The 19,473-nt window shown below is 42.1% G+C and overlaps 1 protein-coding gene across 5 annotated transcripts in view; it reads left to right on the forward strand.

The window, feature by feature from the left end:
• LOC102690441 (polyamine-modulated factor 1-binding protein 1) overlaps positions 1-16,667 on the forward strand; it is a 150,729-nt gene extending 134,062 nt beyond the window's left edge. For 3 of the 5 annotated variants that reach the window (XM_015368202.2, XM_015368205.2, XM_015368207.2), the window contains 14 exons: positions 841-1,030; positions 2,651-2,804; positions 3,637-3,804; positions 4,696-4,863; positions 5,525-5,692; positions 6,262-6,429; positions 9,719-9,886; positions 10,236-10,298; positions 10,571-10,680; positions 10,796-10,870; positions 11,549-11,642; positions 11,889-11,959; positions 16,026-16,113; positions 16,337-16,667. In XM_015368202.2, coding sequence (XP_015223688.2) covers positions 841-1,030; positions 2,651-2,804; positions 3,637-3,804; positions 4,696-4,863; positions 5,525-5,692; positions 6,262-6,429; positions 9,719-9,886; positions 10,236-10,298; positions 10,571-10,680; positions 10,796-10,870; positions 11,549-11,642; positions 11,889-11,959; positions 16,026-16,113; positions 16,337-16,504 — 1,853 coding nt within the window. In that variant the 3' untranslated portion in view covers positions 16,505-16,667. The remainder of the gene's footprint in view (positions 1-840; positions 1,031-2,650; positions 2,805-3,636; positions 3,805-4,695; positions 4,864-5,524; positions 5,693-6,261; positions 6,430-9,718; positions 9,887-10,235; positions 10,299-10,570; positions 10,681-10,795; positions 10,871-11,548; positions 11,643-11,888; positions 11,960-16,025; positions 16,114-16,336) is intronic. The other 2 variants (XM_015368204.2, XM_015368203.2) reach the window with 2 other exon arrangements.
• Positions 16,668-19,473: the final 2,806 nt, after the last annotated feature.

Genomic DNA, 19,473 nt, shown 5'->3' on the forward strand with positions numbered 1-19,473 from the left:
CAGAAATAAAACGGCTCATCAATTTGCCGCCCCGGGCCGTGTCGCACTCAGACAGGAGAGCTGGAGACACAGAGCCTGACAGCGGGACTTAACAGCTGCTGTCTCTGTCTCTGCCATATCCAGACAAGGCCGCAAGGACTCGGTCACTCTCCCTCAACATACGGCTGTCATCTGAGAGCTGGGAGGTCACATGTTAACTGTACCGCTCAGCAAAGAAAGAATCTAAGCCTGTTTTGTTTACAGTTGCTCAAGTGTTGTTTTTCTGCTTTCAGAGAAAAGTGTTTTGAATTACCTGTGGATTACAGACTAAACCTGTTGCCACAATAAGTAATTGCACTGTATATAAGATGGAGGTTTACAGTGTCATGTCACACAGTTGGTATTTTGATCAGAAGGGTTTGAGATACGTGACATTCTAAACAAATCACACCGGTTTGTCCACTGATGACAAGCTAAAACATGGGTAGTTCTTCAACCTATATTATCAGGACGAGTTTGACATGTATTCATTACTAGTGACCAAATTCTCACTCTGCAAGATATCCTGAATCCCCTTCCTTTGTCCTACTCCAGGTATGAATGACTGCCTTACACAAAGGGTTGTGTAACAGTTGTGTTTGTACTGTATGGGAGTAAAGAACCCATCTCTCGGCTGCTGGCTCACTTAATGCTTTGCCAGTGGCCTGCGGAAACTGAGACTAGGCGCATTACGTTTACTTGTTGTCAGGCCTTAGGCGAAGTGTACTTCCCAACATCAAAGCAGCAAACTCAGGGATGCTCTTCAGTGGACCCAGGGCTCTCTCCAGTGCTTCACAGCCCGTGTGCGCATGTGTCCTGCAGCCCAGCAGCTGGCACGCCAGGAGGAGAAGGTGGTGCTCGCGGAGGGGGGGCAGCACCGGGCCCAGGAGCAGCTGGGCGAGCGGGTGGCGGAGGTGGTGCGCCTGGAGCAGACCCAGAGGAGGCTGCAGGCTGAGCTCCGGAGGTTGAAGGAGCGGCTTGCGGACGCTGACCAGGAGATAGAGGATTACAGGTACTCGCGCAGCCGGAGCCTGACCGCCGTGCGCGGTTCTCAGCTAACTGCAGTGAAGGTCCACGGGGATCTGTATCAGGACCGTTGTCTAATTCGCGTGAGCGATCTCGATTCTGGTAAGGTTAGCAAACCAGTGAAGCTGCGCAGATGATGCCTGGGAGGATTAGCAAATACTGTAGAAGAAATCAAATGGAATTTAAAAATAGAGCTCAAAACTAGGCAAACATAACTTGAAATGAACACACGTGCACATACTGTAGCAAAAACATAAACTGTAGATAAAAAATTGGAAAGGTTGAGCTTGAAAAATAAGCTACTTATATTTTTGTTGTATGTCCTCAGATGGAACAAAGCAATTCCACTAACCGCAGAGACACACAACTCCCAGGGAAAACGTACACCTCAAACCAAGCTGCCGTGGGGGAAAAAAATGTTTTATGGCAGTTAGTACTAGCTTTTAAAGGGCAAGTGTATTGCATGTGAACTCATATGAATTCATCCTCTTCCCCCATTAGTTTATTAAAGAAGCTGCCCCCTTTCCCAATCCTGAAAGGCTGAGGCATGTAGTGTGTTGCCTTTAATGCCGTCATTCAGTTAACATCTTAGCAGTGTAACCCTACTGCTTCCCTGCCTGTCTTGTGTCTGTGCATACAGGCTGGTCGATGTGTGGATCATTTCAGGTCAAGGCCTGTCGCGAAATCAGTTGTTTAAATGGCAAAGCAAAAAGGAATCTGAAGATCTTAACCAGCACCTTGCCAAAGGTCTCTTGTTCAGTCAGCCAGCCTTGAGCACTAAGTACACCAGCGGCCTGCCAATACACATTAGGGAGGATTTAGTAATTAAGTGATAGGCTGAGGACTAAATTGGGTGTTTGTGGGCTGTGAAGCCAGCCTGAGGTCCCAGCAGCCATGCAGATAGGGGATTTTAATTGCCAGGGATATTGATCAGGCTGGTGAGGGGGTGCTGAGGGATTTCACAAGCTATCGATTAGCTGTTACTGTGGCCAGCTTGTCAATGAAAAGGGATGTGAGTGCTGTTAAGGCTCAGGGCTTTCCCCATACACACAAACGTTTAGTGTGACACAGCAACTCCCGGAAAGCAGTTTTGTCTGTCTCTTTTCTCTTGACAGATGGCTTTCTCCACCACCATACAAGGTGTTTTTTGTTGCCATTCCATTGCTGGCCTTCCCTTGCTGCTGTTCTTACCAATTATTCTGTCTTGTGTGTGCTTTTAATGACTTTTTACTTGGGCAGACAGATTTCAAATGATGCTATTAACTGGAAATTCACCTTCCTGAGTCAATCAAACTGTAAAATTCAGTGTTGTCCACATTCTGTTTGTCACTTACATGTATGGAATGTCTTGTGTGGAGAGAGCAGAGCATACATTCCATCAGAGCAGCTTTAGTCCCTCCAGCATATTCAGTTCAGCCTCTGTGGCCACTTTAATTCTGATTCTCTAGACAATTTTCTTTGTGCAGTGAAATCATAGTGAATAGAAGATTATTTAATTCTCTTTCACTTGAAAAGAAAGGGGGGAAAAAGCAGAGATCAGGGAGAACAGGAAAGTCAGTTTGTAACTTGACCTCAGTGAGGCGAATGGGTGCTTTTGCTGGCGCAGGAGCCTGATGGAGCGTCTGAAGGCGGAGGTGAGCGACTGCAGGCAAGCCCAGCACACCACGCAGCAGGAGGAATCCAGGCACCTGCAAGGGGTGCAGAAGCTGGAGGGGGAGCTGGCCAGAAGCAAGGAGCACATCAAGACTCTGCAACAACAGGTAGGCATGAGGGGACAGACCATTCGGCGTCTGTCCACCCGAAGGGGCGATGCGGTGGCTCTGTGGCTCAGGATCTGCGCCTGTGGCTGTAAGGTTGCCGGTTCGTATCCCACAGCCGGCAGAGGAATCCTACTCCGTTGGGCCCCTGAGCAAGGCCCTTAACCCCAGCTGCTCCAGGGGCGCCGTATAAATGGCTGACCCTGCGCTCTGACCTCAGGCTTCTCGCCCTGCCTGTGTGTCTCATGGAAAGCAAGTTGGGGTATGGGAAAAGACAAATTCCTAATGCAAGAAATTGTATATTGCCAATAAAGCGATCTTATCTTATCTCATTCCCCTCGGCAGGGATCTCAAACCCTGGTGCACTCACTCTTATAGGTAAAGGAGATTGGACAAAAACCTGTAAGCTGCTGTATTGAGGGAGAAGTGAACTGTGAACTCCTACAGTAAATTACCTCTCCTTAATTTATCAGATCACCTGATCACAATGGAAATGTTCCACATCTTCATAAATTGGTATTTTAATGGTGATCTACGAAAGCTGAGGCATGGGGCTCTCTCTCTTGCAGAGGAGTAAGTAAGAAAGATTTAAGTAAGGTGCTATCTTCAGGCTGAAGCTCGCTGTGGACTGGGACAGAAGGGGTAGAGAGATAGATCTAGCATTTTTAAACAGTCTACCCTAGGGAGACCATCGAGTGAAGGGATCTTAATGAGTTCATCCTCATAGTTTGTCCTTATCAGATGATTGAGAGGAATAACCGATGGAGCTGGACATTATGGCGATATGGTGAGATGGATGAACATGCCAGGTCTGTCTTCCTCTCTGTTTGCCCAGCTCCACGAGCAGGTAGAGACAAGTCGGGCACTGCGGGTAGAGCTGGCACAGGAACAGACCAGACAGCACGGGCAGCAGCGCAGCCTGCAGAGTGCCAGGGAGAGAGAGAGTGAATTGGAGAAGGAGAGTGAAGACCTAAGAAAAGCTCTGCTTGCCACACAGCAAAAGGTCAGCACAAGCCTCCCAATGACATACAGTAATGCAGTATAAAGAACTCCAGATAACAGAGAAAATAACCCTCTTCCTTATGACCCTTAATGAAGTCTTGCAATTTGCATCATTCAATTCATGCATCATTCTTCTGCTCTTCAGTGGTCACCCTTTAAAGCTCATATAGCAAATAACAGTGCATTGTAAACATCTTGAAACTGGATTTCAGCTTTTTTTTTTGCTTGCCACACGAGCAAATAGGACAAAGAATAAAACTACTTGTTCTAGCAAAAACAGTTTCATATCAGGGAGGAACCATCATAAAAAAGTTTGTTGTTTAAAATCAAGAAAAATAGTTTATAAAGCAAATTAATGGTCTCAATATCATTGCTTAATTTTGCACATTAAACAATACTATTGAGCCCACTTATTAAATAAATTGAGGTTATTCTTTTGCAAACATGTTGAACCACAAACAATAGATCCAGTTATTTTATGCACTGGTATCAAATATTTTAAAATTAGGTCAGAATAGGCATTTTTTCACCTGTAAAAGGCGTGCATGCCCAAAATTCACTTGCCTTTCAGTGATCATGTAACCAATCATTGGTTAAAAGAAATTAAACCCTTGAAAAAGTCAAATCTGATCAAAAGCTGTTATAATTACTTTACACTTTGATTAATCTTCTTAATCCTATCTGAATATCTGTCAGGCATATATTTTTATATTAAATATCTTTCTACCCCTCTAACCTTAATCCTTACTATAAAAATAAACACGGAGCTTAATGTTTACTTTAGAAAGTTTAGGTGTTGAGGTTTATGTATTCATTGATGGGTAAGAAGCAGATAATTTTAACCCTGTCTGCGAGAAGCTGGACTGTGTGAGTGACTCGTGAGTTTCTACAGCTAAAGGATGGCGAAAAACAGATCTGCAGCCTACAGGAGCACATGTCTGAGCTCCAGAGCACCTCCCATGGCCTGCGAGAGGAACATGCAGCCAGCCAAACCCAGCTGCAGCTGTCCAGGAGGGAACTGGAGGCAGCACAGAATCAAAACCAGAGACAGAGTCAGGAGGTGAGGCAGCAGGCATAGGACCACAATCAGAGACAGAGTTAGGATGTGAAGCAGATGGTATAGGACCACAATCAGACACAGAGTCAGGATGTTATTGGGTGAGTCAGCTTGTTTAAGACCACAGTCAGAGACAGTGTCAGGATGTGAGTCAGCAGGTACAGGATCAAAGTCAGAAATAGTCAGCAGGTGAAGGACCACAACCAAAGACAGAGTCAAGAAGTGAGGCAGCAGGTACCTGTATAGGACCACAGTTGGAGACAGTCAGCAGGTATAGGACCACAGTAGGAGACAGTCAGCAGGTGAGGGTCAGCCCACTCTGACAAGCACCTTTCTCAGAGTACTGTCCACAATGGCTTTCACATAAGGTTCTTCAACTCTTAAAACCATGGTGCTAAGGATGCAAGGGATAATGATTTATAAATAAAACCATTACATTGTTATAATATTACTACATGAAAAAACAATCGTCTTTGAAAGCATTTTGTGCATTACTCACAAAGAGTTGGAAAAGAAATGGAAATGATTATTTAAGTCAGGTTCATACTATTAGCAATTATTGTTACTGTTTCTGTGTCCTGATCTGACTGTGATATACAGTACAGTAATGTCTATGAGTCACTAAGGCTAAAACGATGAGTGACTTGAGTGTGTTGTCCTGCAGGTGGCCAGATTGGAAGAAATGGTGTCGAGGCTGAAGGCACAGCTTGAGGCAGCCCAGGAGAGTGGCAGACAGGCAATGCGAGAGACAGCCGCAGCAGAACAGAAAGCTCACGATCTGAGGCTGGAGCTGACCTCTGCCCAGGGCGCACACAAGGAGAACATGGAGCAGGTACACTATAGGCACTCAGGCAGTGGGCTGTGCTGAAGGGACAAGGAAACAATATTTCATTTAATTAGACTTTATTCATTTCATCACTCATTTTGAAAACACATAAGTCAAAGAATTAAGTTTCCCGTTTCCCTAAAATTCCTGTGGCACACTCCTTAACAAATTAATTAAGCAACCCTGAGATTTATGTATGTATATAAAAAGCAACTTTAAGTGGGAATGTTTTGAAAGATTTCAGTTCAGGGAACAAAAATAAATCATTGTCTAGTAACAGTCAGTTCCATTAAAGTGGATAACACTCAGACAACAGCAGGGAAGATGGAAATCAATACTTTTCCTTGTGTTATTTTAAGTTTTCAAACTTAAAGTAAGCAAAAACTTGGAATTACATTGATACTGTAAATTAACTTGTAATTTGTTGTTTCTCATGTGCAGTTAAACCCTTTAAAGATGTGAAGTATTCAGCCATTTTCTTAATTTGATCAGTTGAGTGTAATTTACCCTATTGACTGCTTTTTTCTGTTTCTGTGGAGCCCTTTTGACATTCTGTATGCCTGCTGTTGTCCTAGCTGAGCACCCGGAGCTATGAGTTGGCATGCCTGCGCAAGGAGCTGTCCCGCTCTCAGCAGCGCGAGACCCAGCTGGCTCAGGAGCACACGGCCCAGGAGAGCAGGCTTGCCCAGCTGGCCGCAGAGCTGCACAGCCTGCGCAGCCTCAGCAGACACTCACAGGAGGAGGTGAGCAGCTGAGTGACCTCAGCCGGCTGCTGCTTGAAAGAAGCCGGGGTTTCGGCTTCAACTACAGGGTCTGCCTCCCTGACGTCTGTTGCCATTAACTTTCTGCCATCTGCCCAAGGCCTCGACTTAGATAAACACACCTTCTTCTAGTCAGTAACCCAATATTGAGTGTTCAGCTACTCTTAAGTCATTGAGTACAAGTGGATAAATCCTTGATGCAAAACCATAATATCTGCATCTGTCCTATATACAGCGCTTGTATGTATTTATCAAAGCCTGATTTCTTCTACATGTATAAAACTGCTTTCAGCAGCTCCCTGTCAGTACATTTAAGGCATTGCATTTAAATCAGAGCAACAACATATGCACCATGGATTTAAGAAAAAACAGGCTGAAGAAATAAAAAAAATAAAAGACTTACAGGAGTGTTCCTAAGGTCACATGTAATTAAAAATAACAAATTAATGTAGCCATTTTAGTTCTGTTGCACTGATGTGCAGGTACTTTCAAATTCCCATTATTATTGTGCCAAGGCCATCTACTGTACATTGGTTCTAGATTTACAGTTTTGATCAGCTGCAGTCTAAAACACATGTACTCTCTAAAACTTTGAATACAGCCAGTGTTCATGTTCAAGACCTTATTTGTGCTTACATACTGTAGATACATTAAGTGCAAAATATAAATGCTACACAGTGGTATCAGAAATAGAAGACACATTATCACTTGTGTGGAGAGCTTACCGTATTTCTCATTATATACAATTTATTAATAGAGGAAAACCCCCCCAAAATAAATACTGAAAAACAATCTGTCATTTTCTTTATAGAACTTTTTCTTTATAGATCATATAGAACTCAATCCTTTGGCCTGCACCATAGCCAGTATGTACCAAGCACTGCTGTAGATTGTGATATATGTTGTAATCATATATTATTAACCAAGGTAGCGTGCACGTTTTTAAATTCTTATCAACAAGAGATTGGTTTTAAAAAAAGTCAAGGGGACAAATGATCACCTCACACTCTATTAGCTGGCTGTAAGTCCTGAGTTAGGAAGAATTGTGATGGGGAAGAATCTCCTAGCAGATTCACTTGACACAATATCTAGTACATCTTTTATTTTAGAGGAAAGAAAAGCTCCCAAATTACATTCATTGCCATCTGGCTACCCTGTGTTTGCGTAGGAGCTGAATAAACAAAGAGAAAAACCACTCTAATCCTGCCTTTCACACCCATCACCAACCAGCCAGGCTGCTGAACTAGCCTATTAACGAGCACACTGGCGTCATTGGAAGCTGAGCCCACTAAGTGGAAATGGAATGCTCTAAAATATGAATAATACTGAAGCAAACTAGAACTACCTTATGCATATGTATGGATACAGTTCATTATGATTTTGTGACAATATGCAGAGCTTACTGCAGTTTGATTAACTCAGATCGGTATGCTGTCGCAAGGTGTACTTGAAAGTCTTAGTGCCCCTATTGTTTCACTTCATTCTCTAAGGGCTGTGGCTGTTGCATGGTAACAAGACTATATTCACACTGGCCTAATTGGCTTAAGAAAAACATCCCTGCAATTGTTCAGTCACCTAACTCCTTAACAGAAAATAAGGCAGAGCTCGACCAACACAACACAGCACCGAAGAGAAACACAAATAATTACACAAAGCATTCGGATGATGGTGGTTTCTTTTTAACAAGGCTTTCTGGTCAGCTGTAAAATGAATTCTATCACCGGACATTATGGTATCGGAGATGGAAGACAGCCCAAGACATAGAAATAAAGATGTGCAAAAAAGAAAAAAAAGGTTAATTTCAGAGACCTTTGCGTCTGCGTGAGGTTGTGCTTTTCTGAGGATTATACATGAAATCTCCAAGAATATGATCAGAATTTCTGCACACTTTTGGTTACTTTGAGATCACAGAGGGATTAAGAGGGATATAGAGCTAATGCAGTGTTAGGCTGAGTGAAGTGAATCTCATCTCTGCACGCCTGTAGAGGACCCTTTTTAATTGCCTTTGGTGTAAAAAAACAGCCTTTTCTTTGATTACATTTATTGCCTCTTCTCTGCATTCCATTTGCTCGCCATTCGTGGCCCTCAAAAGGGCACAGGGCTGGTGCGAGGTGGGGAAAACACCCCTGCTTTGATCCCTGTACACGTGTTGAGGGCTTATTGGCACCGGGTTGCAGGTGGTGACGTCTCCCACTGTGAGCCTAGACGGGGTTGAGCTGAGAGACCCAGTCTTGACTGGCTGAGGAGTGGTGCTTTGTGGCTCTGAATCCATACTTGCTCATGCGCAGCTGTGATCCAAGTCGGGCTTTGAGCTGCCTGGGTATTTTGTCAGTATGAACATAAGTGGACAAACAGAATCATTCCACTCTTGTTATTAAATTAAAAAAATTTCAGCAAATTGCACATTTATATTTTCACCTTGGAGAAAGTTAGGGGTCTAGAATATAACACGATAAAACTGAATATTCAAACTGCCAGATTAACCTACTCAAAGAGAAACACCTCGTAGAGCATTTTCAAACACTGGTACGCTGGATTTCAAATATTATGTCATTTCATGTCATACAGTGCTTCTAGAAGGAGGTTTTAAGTAGTGTTGTGAAGATATATTCCTGTTGAAAGTCACAGTAGGATTTTATATGGTCAGCACTTCCATTGGCTATGAAGTAACTGTATTAGTATTACAATATGTCTTAGTAAAATATCGATGGCCTTTTATGTGCTATGTAGTTTTTCTGGTAGCTGCTTAGGGAAAACTCTTAACTATTACGTGCACATCTACTCTTCATCCAGCTCGTTTGCTACTAGCTTGTTGATCCCACGATCTTGTTCCAGCCACAGCTTGAAACACCTGACTCATTCTGGCTCAATGACACAGAGAGGAATTTTGTTCCAGACCCTTCTTTCTGTGAAGAGAGGATTCCTGATTTCAGTCCAATGAATGCATTCTCTCTGTTTGCTTGTTTGTCCTTGTTTTGCTGTTTATCCTGAAGTATTCCTTTTGGTTTACTTTGCCAGTTCCTTGCAAGATTTTATATACTTTTATCAAGTCACCTCATAGTTTCAAGACTAAAGATTTTAAAGTGCTGTATCCTGTATGTGTATAAAAATCCTTTAAGGTCAAGAATTAACCTACATAACCTGTTATATACACAGTATTCTTTTTTATTTTTACCTACACATTGCCTAGGAACTTTTCTTAGTCCACAAAGCACCTAAATCCTTTTAAACCTCAAACTTAGTGCTGATGCCTGTGATGTCTTTTCTTTAGGCTCGCACCTACGAGGGGCGACTGTCAGAGCTCAGTGCCCAGCTGGCCGTCGCTCAACGCTGGGGGCAGGAGCAGCTGGCAGAACTGGAATCCAGAGAGGAGGGAATGGTGGTCCTCAAAGTAGAGCTTGCGTCACTGAAGGAGAAATACCACGCCAAGGCCAAGCAGGTTCCCAGACGATTCACTGCGGCCTCCCGCCGACACTAACACAAACTATCAGGCCACGCGCCTGTGTGGTGGAAGTACCGTATGTAGTGTAGGTACCAGATCACACGGGGATAGGCAAGCAGGTCACACTGGATGAAAACAAGTAGATGTCGTTTTGTTCACCCACTTTCCTTGAGAATAAAATTAAACCACCTTCATGCGAGTAAATAAATACGTTCAAATGCTCTTAATACTGTGTAGCACTGTGTTCACAAGTTCGTTTGCCACATCCCAGTATTGCTTTGAACAGGTTCTAACTAGGTTGGCAGCTTCCCGGTTCAGTAACAGCTCCTGTCTGTCTGTGTTACAGATTGATGCCTTACACTCAGAACTGGACTTAATGAAGCAGAAGTATGAGGCGGCAGCTAACGAGGTGCTGTGGAACACTATACTGCTGACTCTCCTCACCCCACGCAGCTATTTAAGGGCATTTCCCTTCAGTAGTGTGAATCATATGCAGCTCCTGTCAGTGTGTTCTGCCACATTAGTTTGTGTTTGCCAGTGACCACAGGCGGTTATTTGGAATTTGGAACTTGATGTGTGAGCCTGTCCTTGAATAAAAAGTGATTGTTGCTCAGTGTGTATGGCTCAACATTTAAGGGAGGTGGCTCTCTGCGTGCCTTACCGTATTTTTCCCCCGAGCAGGTGCAGGTGCTGCGCCAGTCACTGGGAAACGCTCGATCAGACAGCTCCCGTCTCCACCGTGAGAGTGAACTGGTCGTGTCCAACGTCAACCAGTGGGTGAAGGAACAGAAGTAAGTATCCACAGTCCTCTTCTGGGTGGGGCAGGAAGAGAGGTCAGCGAGAAGGTATTTCTCTCAGGGTTTGGGTGTTTGACTGTTTCTTATGCATCTCTTTATTCTATTCCAGGCAAGCTAATGAAAAACTGGGAAACAAGATTAAGGAGCAGAGCAAACAGATAGTCCACCTAATGGCTGAGAAGGAGTAAGCTGATCTTTTCCATTCCTTCACATGTCGTCGTAATTGACTGAGATCAAGTCTTGATTTATCACATCGTAGACTGGTGACACTTAGAACCGGGAGTATGGTACTTCACAGAATGTTGTTACAGACACCTTCCTCACCAAGAAAAACACATACAGTATATTCACACAGTCCTGTAGACACTGCTAGAGACACAGTGGCGCAGTGGTTAGCATTGTTGCCTCACAGCACTTAGGCCCTGGGTTCAATTCCATATTTGAGGTGCTGGAGTTTGTGTGTTGTCCCTGTGTTCATGTGGGTTTCCTCCAGGTGCCTCAGTTTCCACCCGCAGTCGATAGACATAGTGGTAGGTTAATTGGCTTCTGGGAAAATTTGCCCTAGGTGTGAGTGTGTTCATGTCTGTGATTGTGCCCCTTAGTCTACCTTTCGGTCTGGCTTTCTGTCCAGGTTGTGCCCTGCCTCATTCCCATTGCTTGCTGGGATATGCTCCAGCTCCCCTGAAATGGAAGAATTGGAATTATAGAATTGATGGATGTACTGGAGACACTAATCATTTTCTTGTACTTGTTACATCACCTTATACTGTTATTTGGAAAAGGTACCAAACCTCATGCTCAGTGTCCGAGATTAGCAGTCCGTCTCGGTGATCAGACTTAATTTCTGTCTCTCCTGTTACAGCCACCTACAAGAAAGCATGGAGGGCCTGCAGAGAGAGAACAGGAAGCTGAAAGCTGAGGTGGACGAGAGAAGGATGGAGGTGGAGAGGTTTAGGGTAAGTCATCTGGGTGGTTTAAGGATATTATCACTGCCATTACACACAGTCTCCTCTATAGTAATTCAGTGCCTCCCATACATTGTCAGCAAAGTCACTTTACATGTATTTAAGCATTTAAGCATTCTGATTCTCCCCTGGTCAGTGTGATGAGCTTACTCGATGGAGAAAGGGGGACCATTGTGGGTTCTGGTTCTTCTACAGGTGCATAGTAATAAATTCATCACTGGTCCTCCTGCCTTGCAGGCACTTCAGGCCAGTCAGTCAGACCAGTGCAGTGCCTTAACACGCTTACGGAGCCAACAGCCAGACCCGGAGTGAGTAAAAACATTTACTTATTACTGGTTGCGTTGCTGTTCTCAGTAACCAATGCAAAGTCACCGTATGTCCTTTTATTTCTCAGGTGCTTCATTACACTTCTTTCTGTGCATTAACCTAACCTTCTGGGTAGTGTTACATTTGTAAAAGCCACATATGGTTCGATATGGCTCATTTTACTCATCATAGATGATAATATCCGACTTGCGTTATTCTAAAAGAGAAAATGTCTCAATGACTAAAGCAGAGGAACTTTCTATGCAAGGAACAGGCCCAAAAGGTTGGTTTTTTTTTAAATTAAGCTATCCATTAACAGATTTACTTTTGAAAAGTTGTATTATTTTATTCGCTGTAGGGAGGTTTGTTGTGGGATTAGCATACTCCTGTATGTGTTTTTTCTGGTTAATGGCCCATGTAGCCTGGCTGTTAAATCAGAGAGCTGAAAGCTCTGAAGCCAGCAGATTGATGTTTCAAATCCCAGACTGCACAGCAGCTTTGGTGTTTTTATTTTGGTCCGTCTTCCAGACCGGAGCCGATCTCAATACCAGCTTTAAAGCAGCAGTTTTTTTTTCTAGCACTTCTACATTCTCCCGGTCCTGCACTAAAACTGTAGTTACATAAAAGCAGATGGCGCCTGAGGGACCGGGTTTAAATCCAGCAGTGTGCCGCTGTGGTGTGGCTCTCCGTGTGTGTGAGCGCGGCACTCTCCACACGTTAGGGGAGGCTGCTCAACTCTGTCCACTTGCGGAGCAAGTCCATGCCTAGCAAGAGGCGCTGAGGTTGTTAACACCAAAGATGCATTTCTCTAGCCAAGCATAAAATCTCCAAGGTGGCCACAAAGAAAACCACTCCACAGGCCGTCTGACTTAGAGCTGAAACTTTCCCCTTGAACGCTGAGCACTTCGACTTTACTTAGCTTAGCCTGCGAGTTCTTTTCAGGTCTTGGTTGAAGAAGGACAGCCTGTTGCTAGCCAGTTTAAGCATTATATTCCATATCTAAGCAGGTCTGCTTCTAAAACCCTCCTCCCACTTTCTCATCTGCCTGTGTTTAAGGATGAAGAAATCTGGATACTATCTGTCCCCATTTAACATGTCTACAGCAGGCAGCGCTTCATACAGTATAGTGTTTCTTATAGTGAATGCGGAATGTAAAATACAACTTAGTGTTCTACTTTGTATTTACTTCTTTGCAACTAATAATTTTCATTCAGCTCATTTTCAGGTATGATCTAAGAAAGAAAACCCTTTTTTTCCCGTATCAGAAGTTTGAAACAAAGATGATAGGTCAGATGAGTTCAGATTAATTCAGATTCTATGCTATATACAGTATATTTTCCCCAATGCGGTTTGTCATTCACTCCTCCTATTAGAGCATGTTTCTCAACACCTTAAGCTACCATGCATCCTAGAATTGTGACCTCATGTATATTTCATGCTGTACAACAAACAGTGGTCGCATTCTTCCTTAAATTCAGCTGATAGCTTTCACCTCATCGCTCACTCTTCTGTGTCAAATAAAAACACATTTGACCTCACTAGACTTTGCTTAAAATCATTTTAGTTTTTTTGGCAAAAGATATATTTTTCTTGCACTGGTGAAGGTTTTATCTAACAATTGCAGAACTGAATTCTTCTGTTCTTGCTGTTTGTGTTATTGTCTCAACACCATTTCCCACAACTTCAGTACCCCCTGCAAGCGATCTCAAACACTTATTTTTCTGTTCATACCTGAATAAATGTTTGAGAGCCTCCACTATAAAGCATTTTAAAGATATTTATTGTCTGAGACCTGCTGTTTTCTTCTTTTTTTTTTTACAATGTGACTGAACATGCACCATTTTCTTTACAATATTCTTATTACAAAAAACATTACCGCAAGCAAGCTCTGCCAGGATAACCTGATCTGTAGCTTGCTGATGAATCACCCAAGTGAAATGGCTGCATACTGCAACCAACCTGTGGTAAAGAGATGCAAACACAAGCCATTAACCACTGGGTAACTAACTGAACCTCAGCTAATGTTTTGGGACATCCTAAAAGCCTTGGGGAACAGAAAATGTATTTTGAACTCTGGCAATAAGTAAATATAAATAAATGGATAAATAAGTAAATTGCATATGAAGAGCCAAGGGAGCTGTGTACATTCTTACACAGTGCTTTTGTTTATCACATCAGAAATTCTAGGTGCAGCTGATGGGCTCCTTGCGCAGATCTGCTCCTTCTGCATCATTCATTGCCTTTCATTAACTGTCATTGCTGGGGCTTTCAGAAGAGAGAGACCAATTTCAGTTCGAAGTCTTCTGAGACCATATTTTCTAAAAAAAAAAAGTCTGAGAGCCTAGTCAACTTCTGTCCCCGCACTCAAAGACTCGAGCTTACAGATAATGGACTGAATCTTTGTTTGCTACAGCTAAGGAGGGAAACTGCAGTTGTGCTGGGTTATAATACAATGACACTTTAATGACTTTGCATTGAAATTACATCAAGTAATTGTCATTAGTAGAACTGCTTCACTATGATTGCTTAAGAAAAAGGAATATGTGAAGACTCTTAGTTGCAATACTTGAATAATAGAGGCAAAAAATCTAAATGTGAAAAATTACTGAAAATAAAAAATGTATTTTCCCCAGTAATCCCTGTACAGATAGAGCCATGGGCATTTTTAAGTGTGCATTCTTTTTGCGTAAAGAAGAAGCCCTTTCTGTTTGGAGGAGAGGAACGAGTCTTGCTGCTGTAAGATATTGTGCATTTTCCAAAAGCGTGGTGTTCATTAGCCATTTTTTTTCCAGTTCACTTCCAGCTAGAAGGTCCCCTGATTGATAGAAAGCTTGCGCTGTTTATTTGGGTATCAGGGAATGAAATATTCATATTGTACGCCTTTCTGAGCAGAAGTTATCAAGATGCAGCGTAAATGGTACTTGGGATTAGATTTTCACAGCAGATTGCTGTTATTAAAAACGGGGGGTGGGAGGGGGGTAAAAACTTTCAGCGGCCATCTTCCTGGGAGGCAATCTATTTATTTTTTCACACAGCAGCAGAGTAATAGAGTTGGCTCTTAATGCTGTGTAGCAAAAGTGCTGTGGTCCGCAACCTTTCACGCCTTCACCTGCCTTTCTTTCATGTGATTGAATACTTAATAGCTTCTACTGTCTTTGAAAACCCATAATGGGACCCCTTCTAGAAATTTAGAAAGACTCCTTTAACCCTCTCGTCTGTCTTCCTGGGATAACCAGTGGAAGTCTAGGTTTCCTGCTCTCTTTAACACCCCATTACAGTGTCCTTGTGCATGCAGCTCACAGTGGTGATGCATACAGTAGATATTCTTTTTTATTAACTCTGCATAGTGTTCCTTTGCTTTCCATGCTTGATGTGATCATTACACCTTTACTCTCTGTAGATGCTTGTTTATTTAGTAGTAGAACATTTCTGAAGACATACTTGCTGTTTTTTCAATTGCCATTTCTAAAAATTAGTCACCCCCCCCACCACTGTATTTTATTTTGTTCTTTATTTGTAATTTGGAGACACAAGTTAAAAACCGGATGTGCAGTTGTGAGTTTGTCCCAGAGGGTTACATAGAAAGACAGATCAAGAGGTAATACTATATGAAGAATGGAGTTGGAAAAATCAGAGCAATGAATAACGTATTGATTATTACTGAAGTTCTCTGAGCACTGTGAAGTACATGTGTTTTTTAAAATGTGTTAACACAATTCATGGATTTGCCAAAAGCATTTGCATGGGAAATGCAAGTACCTGGGTCAAAAATATTAGAAAAGTTTTTTGCAATATTCTACTAACTTCTAATGTTCACAGTTCTTTAAATGCCAAATATACCTTGACTTCAATTGTTCAGGCATAATGGCATCTGTGGTTTTGCACTCTTCATATATAGCAAGACATGTAATGCAGGTCATGATACAGCTGGGCCTGTGTGAATCAGTGTTTTTGTCAGAGTGTCAGATAGCAAGTTTTTAAGATCTTTAGTTTATGTCTATTAACCTTCCCCAGCTGCCTTTAAAAATGTGTCTTGTCGCCTCTTTTCCCTCTTTTTCACCACGTTAGAGACAGGCTGCAGGGCTGGCTGAGAGCACAAGAGCTAAGTAAGAGTTCTAGTGGGGAGGTAGCTACAGCCCTTTTTAATAATAATCAGGTAGGGATGTTTTTTTTTTCAATCTATAAGGAAAAAGATAATAGTTAAGGTTATCTATTGACCCCTGAAGCTAAAGGCAGCAACTGATCAGCCTAAGACTTGGTGTTTGCTTTGCAATTATCAAAACAGGTAAAAAGTAAAGATGTGCTGACCTGCCTTGTGAGTTTACGGGAATCAGGAGCCTTGAAGCTGATGCTTTGAGATGTTGTTCTTGTGTCCACAGACCACCCCGCACAACAAGAGGGACGTTAAGCAGTCGAGGGGCTCTGAAGAAGAAAGCTCTGGCTGCCAACCTGGGCTGCAGTTAGACCATCACAGAGGGGCTGACGTCCTGCCTATACCAAGCCCTGGTCAACCTCAGAGAGGGGCAGTTGCCAGAACATGCCCCTGAGAAGACAGTGCTGCACACTGGCCTCCAGCTGAACTCTTGTTGAACAGGCCAGAGATGATTCACACACATTGTGCCTTACTGGAGAGCCTCAGACTCACTGAACTTAAGCCAGATGTGTTTTTTGGTATCGTTTAAACAATGAGCATTAAAAAAACACACAGGACGTCCGAGTTACACAAATGCTCATTATTGCTGATACTATGGCCTTGAATTATAGAGAAATGACTTTTGCTTATAGTGATTAATTTATTTATTGTCTATTAGCTTTTTAAATTGTTTTAGCACCCAAATATGTGTTGGTAACTCAGTTTTGTGTGGATTTAAAATGCACTTTCAATCATTTTAAGCTTATACTTTACAGAGGTCATTTTGAAGCACACTTCATTAGAACCATATTAGGCTACATTAATGAGGTAAGGTTAATGGACTGTAACAAATCCAAGAAAAAGATTGATTGTTTAAAACAATTTGCTATTTACAGGTGACAGTCCAAGGTGACTGAAGCAGTTTGATTTTGTCTGAAATGATGATGATGATAATTTCAAAACTACCTTATTTTTTTTCATGAGATTATAACAATTCTGTCTGATAATTTGATAACTCTCTCTCTTTCTACATGTTTTAAGGGTTTTATATTCTAAATTGTCTATTTTTGTTACTTTCTTTAATGATGGCAAATTTAATCAATCATGGTTAAAGTCTGTCTACAGTATACTGAGCATTAGAATAAACTTATCCATTATAATTGGACCGAATTCACAAATTTATTATAAGGAAAATAAAATATTTGTCGAATATCACTATGTGCATTGACATTTTATATTATGCTCATTAACATTTGTCATCAGCAGGGCTGACTAACAGTGTAGTCTGCTGTGGAAGCAAGACTTTGCATGAGTTTGCAGATGCCCTCTTGTGGGATTCTGTCCCATTCCTCTCCATTCCTCTTGCAGGGTTTGGACAAGCTTTTGCCTGCTCCCTGGTGTCTGAGTCCTAGTCACCACACATCATCACAGCACATTCCACAAATAGTCTAGCAACTAGGGCCTGTATAGCACAGCTGACAAGAAAGCCATTGTTACCCAAGCAGCAGTAGAACACATGTTGTCTTGCTGGAAATTTGTCACATCAGGATGAGCTTTGCAGAAAGGGCAGCATTTGAGGCCCCAGGTCTTGAATAATATCAGGTGGTGTAGTAAGATTACCATCAGTCACGGCCAGTGGAGTCCTGTAGCAACTGAACACTCCCACCATCACCATCAGGCATAGACCTCGTCATCAATTGGTCTGTTGTGAGAACTTGGCTCCACTGTTGCTCTTCAAGTGTTGCCCCATACCGATGGCACAAAGGCGTTGTTTTCGTGATGTTCTGGACGTCTTGCTTCCTTTTTGTGTTCCTCTTCCTTCATTTTCATCAGGCTTGGCATTTAACACATTAAATCGGCTGTGCCTAATTAACTCTCCCACTAATGACTGGCTTTAGTGCATACTGTATGCAACAAAGCTACTCCATTATATATAATCAATTAATCAAAATTATGCCAAAAAAAATTCTACATCCTGTATACTTTAGGTTTGTAAAAACAAATACGGATACATAGAATGATGTTTCTTTTGATACTCAGTATATATAATGAGACAGCAAGGATTAATTTATTTTCATTTTATGGTTCATAGCAACTTAATGCTCTTGAAAGCCATACACCTGAATGTCTGATTCACTTGTTGAAATTAACCATCACACTGATGAGCCCCAGTAAGTGCAAAACCGCTGTCCATGGCAGCTACCTTTGAATTGATATATGTAAAGAGTGGAATTGAAGCCTCCTTAGATTATTAGAGGGTTCTGCCCCTCTCAGAATTGTGAAACAGCAGAGCTAATTAATATCCATTCCCATGTTGTGCCTGTATATTTATTTCCACCTTTATCAGTATGAGAGCACAGGCACCATTCCCTGTACACCACATCTGAATGATAACGAACTGTCCTGTTGTGCTACATGTGCAGAACGAAGGGCTTCTGTGCAATTAAGAGTAAATTGAAAAGTAACAGTAAATTACTTACAAGGCAAAGTTGAGACTGTTCCCAAACTTGTTTTCTTGACTTCTTTAAAGACAGCCTCTGTCCTCAAACTGATGCAATAAATCTCAGAAATATTGCAGATCCTGTAATGAAGCATTTTTTTTCCATACAAGTGAACCCAATATTCTCATCATATCATATCCTGTGTTTAGCATCAAAAGCAGTATTATTATATTAATACTAGTTTTCAGAGATGGGCCCGATAAGGAAGTAGGTTTTGCTTGCCTGTCAAAGGCTGCACATACAGGAGCAGATAGCAACCGGAAATCAAATCCACATTCATTAATTTAGTCTACCTCCATTCCTTCTTAATTTTAATCAGATGTGCCACACTTCATTTCGACAGGTCAGATTTCTACCCAAACCATACCTTTATCTCATGGGAGGTTTATTGTTGGGCGACTGTGAATTTGGATTCATCTGACACTTTTTCATGTGTGTTTGAAAGGTATCTTAACACTGAAGACACAGACTTTCACATTAGTGATTTGAATTGCTAAAAAGGTAAACGATCGAGTGGACCAGTTCTTTAAAACCGAGAAATGCTCTGCTCTGATGTAGCTCCTTGGCGACTGGTAGCTGGAGTAGCTTTTGGATCATTTTCACTTCAAATTTAATGTCTGTTTATCCCACAGCCCTGACTGGGCTGTCAGTCACAGTGTGAAGATGTAGGGGGTCAATGCACAGCTCAGTCCAAATGTTGGCTTTCTATGAAATGACCAACTACAGCTGTGGCTGCTGGTGTGAGAAAGGGACCAAGTTCGGTTATTTGAAGTGATAAAGACACCCACATTTGAAGGAACACTTGTCATGTCCTTTCTGCACAGTGCAGGTGAAAAAAAGAATAACGATCTAAAATTTAAAATTTGCCTCTAAAATTTAAAAT

The sequence above is a fragment of the Lepisosteus oculatus genome, chromosome 20 (genome assembly GCF_040954835.1).
Source record: "Lepisosteus oculatus isolate fLepOcu1 chromosome 20, fLepOcu1.hap2, whole genome shotgun sequence".
NCBI lineage: Eukaryota > Metazoa > Chordata > Actinopteri > Semionotiformes > Lepisosteidae > Lepisosteus > Lepisosteus oculatus.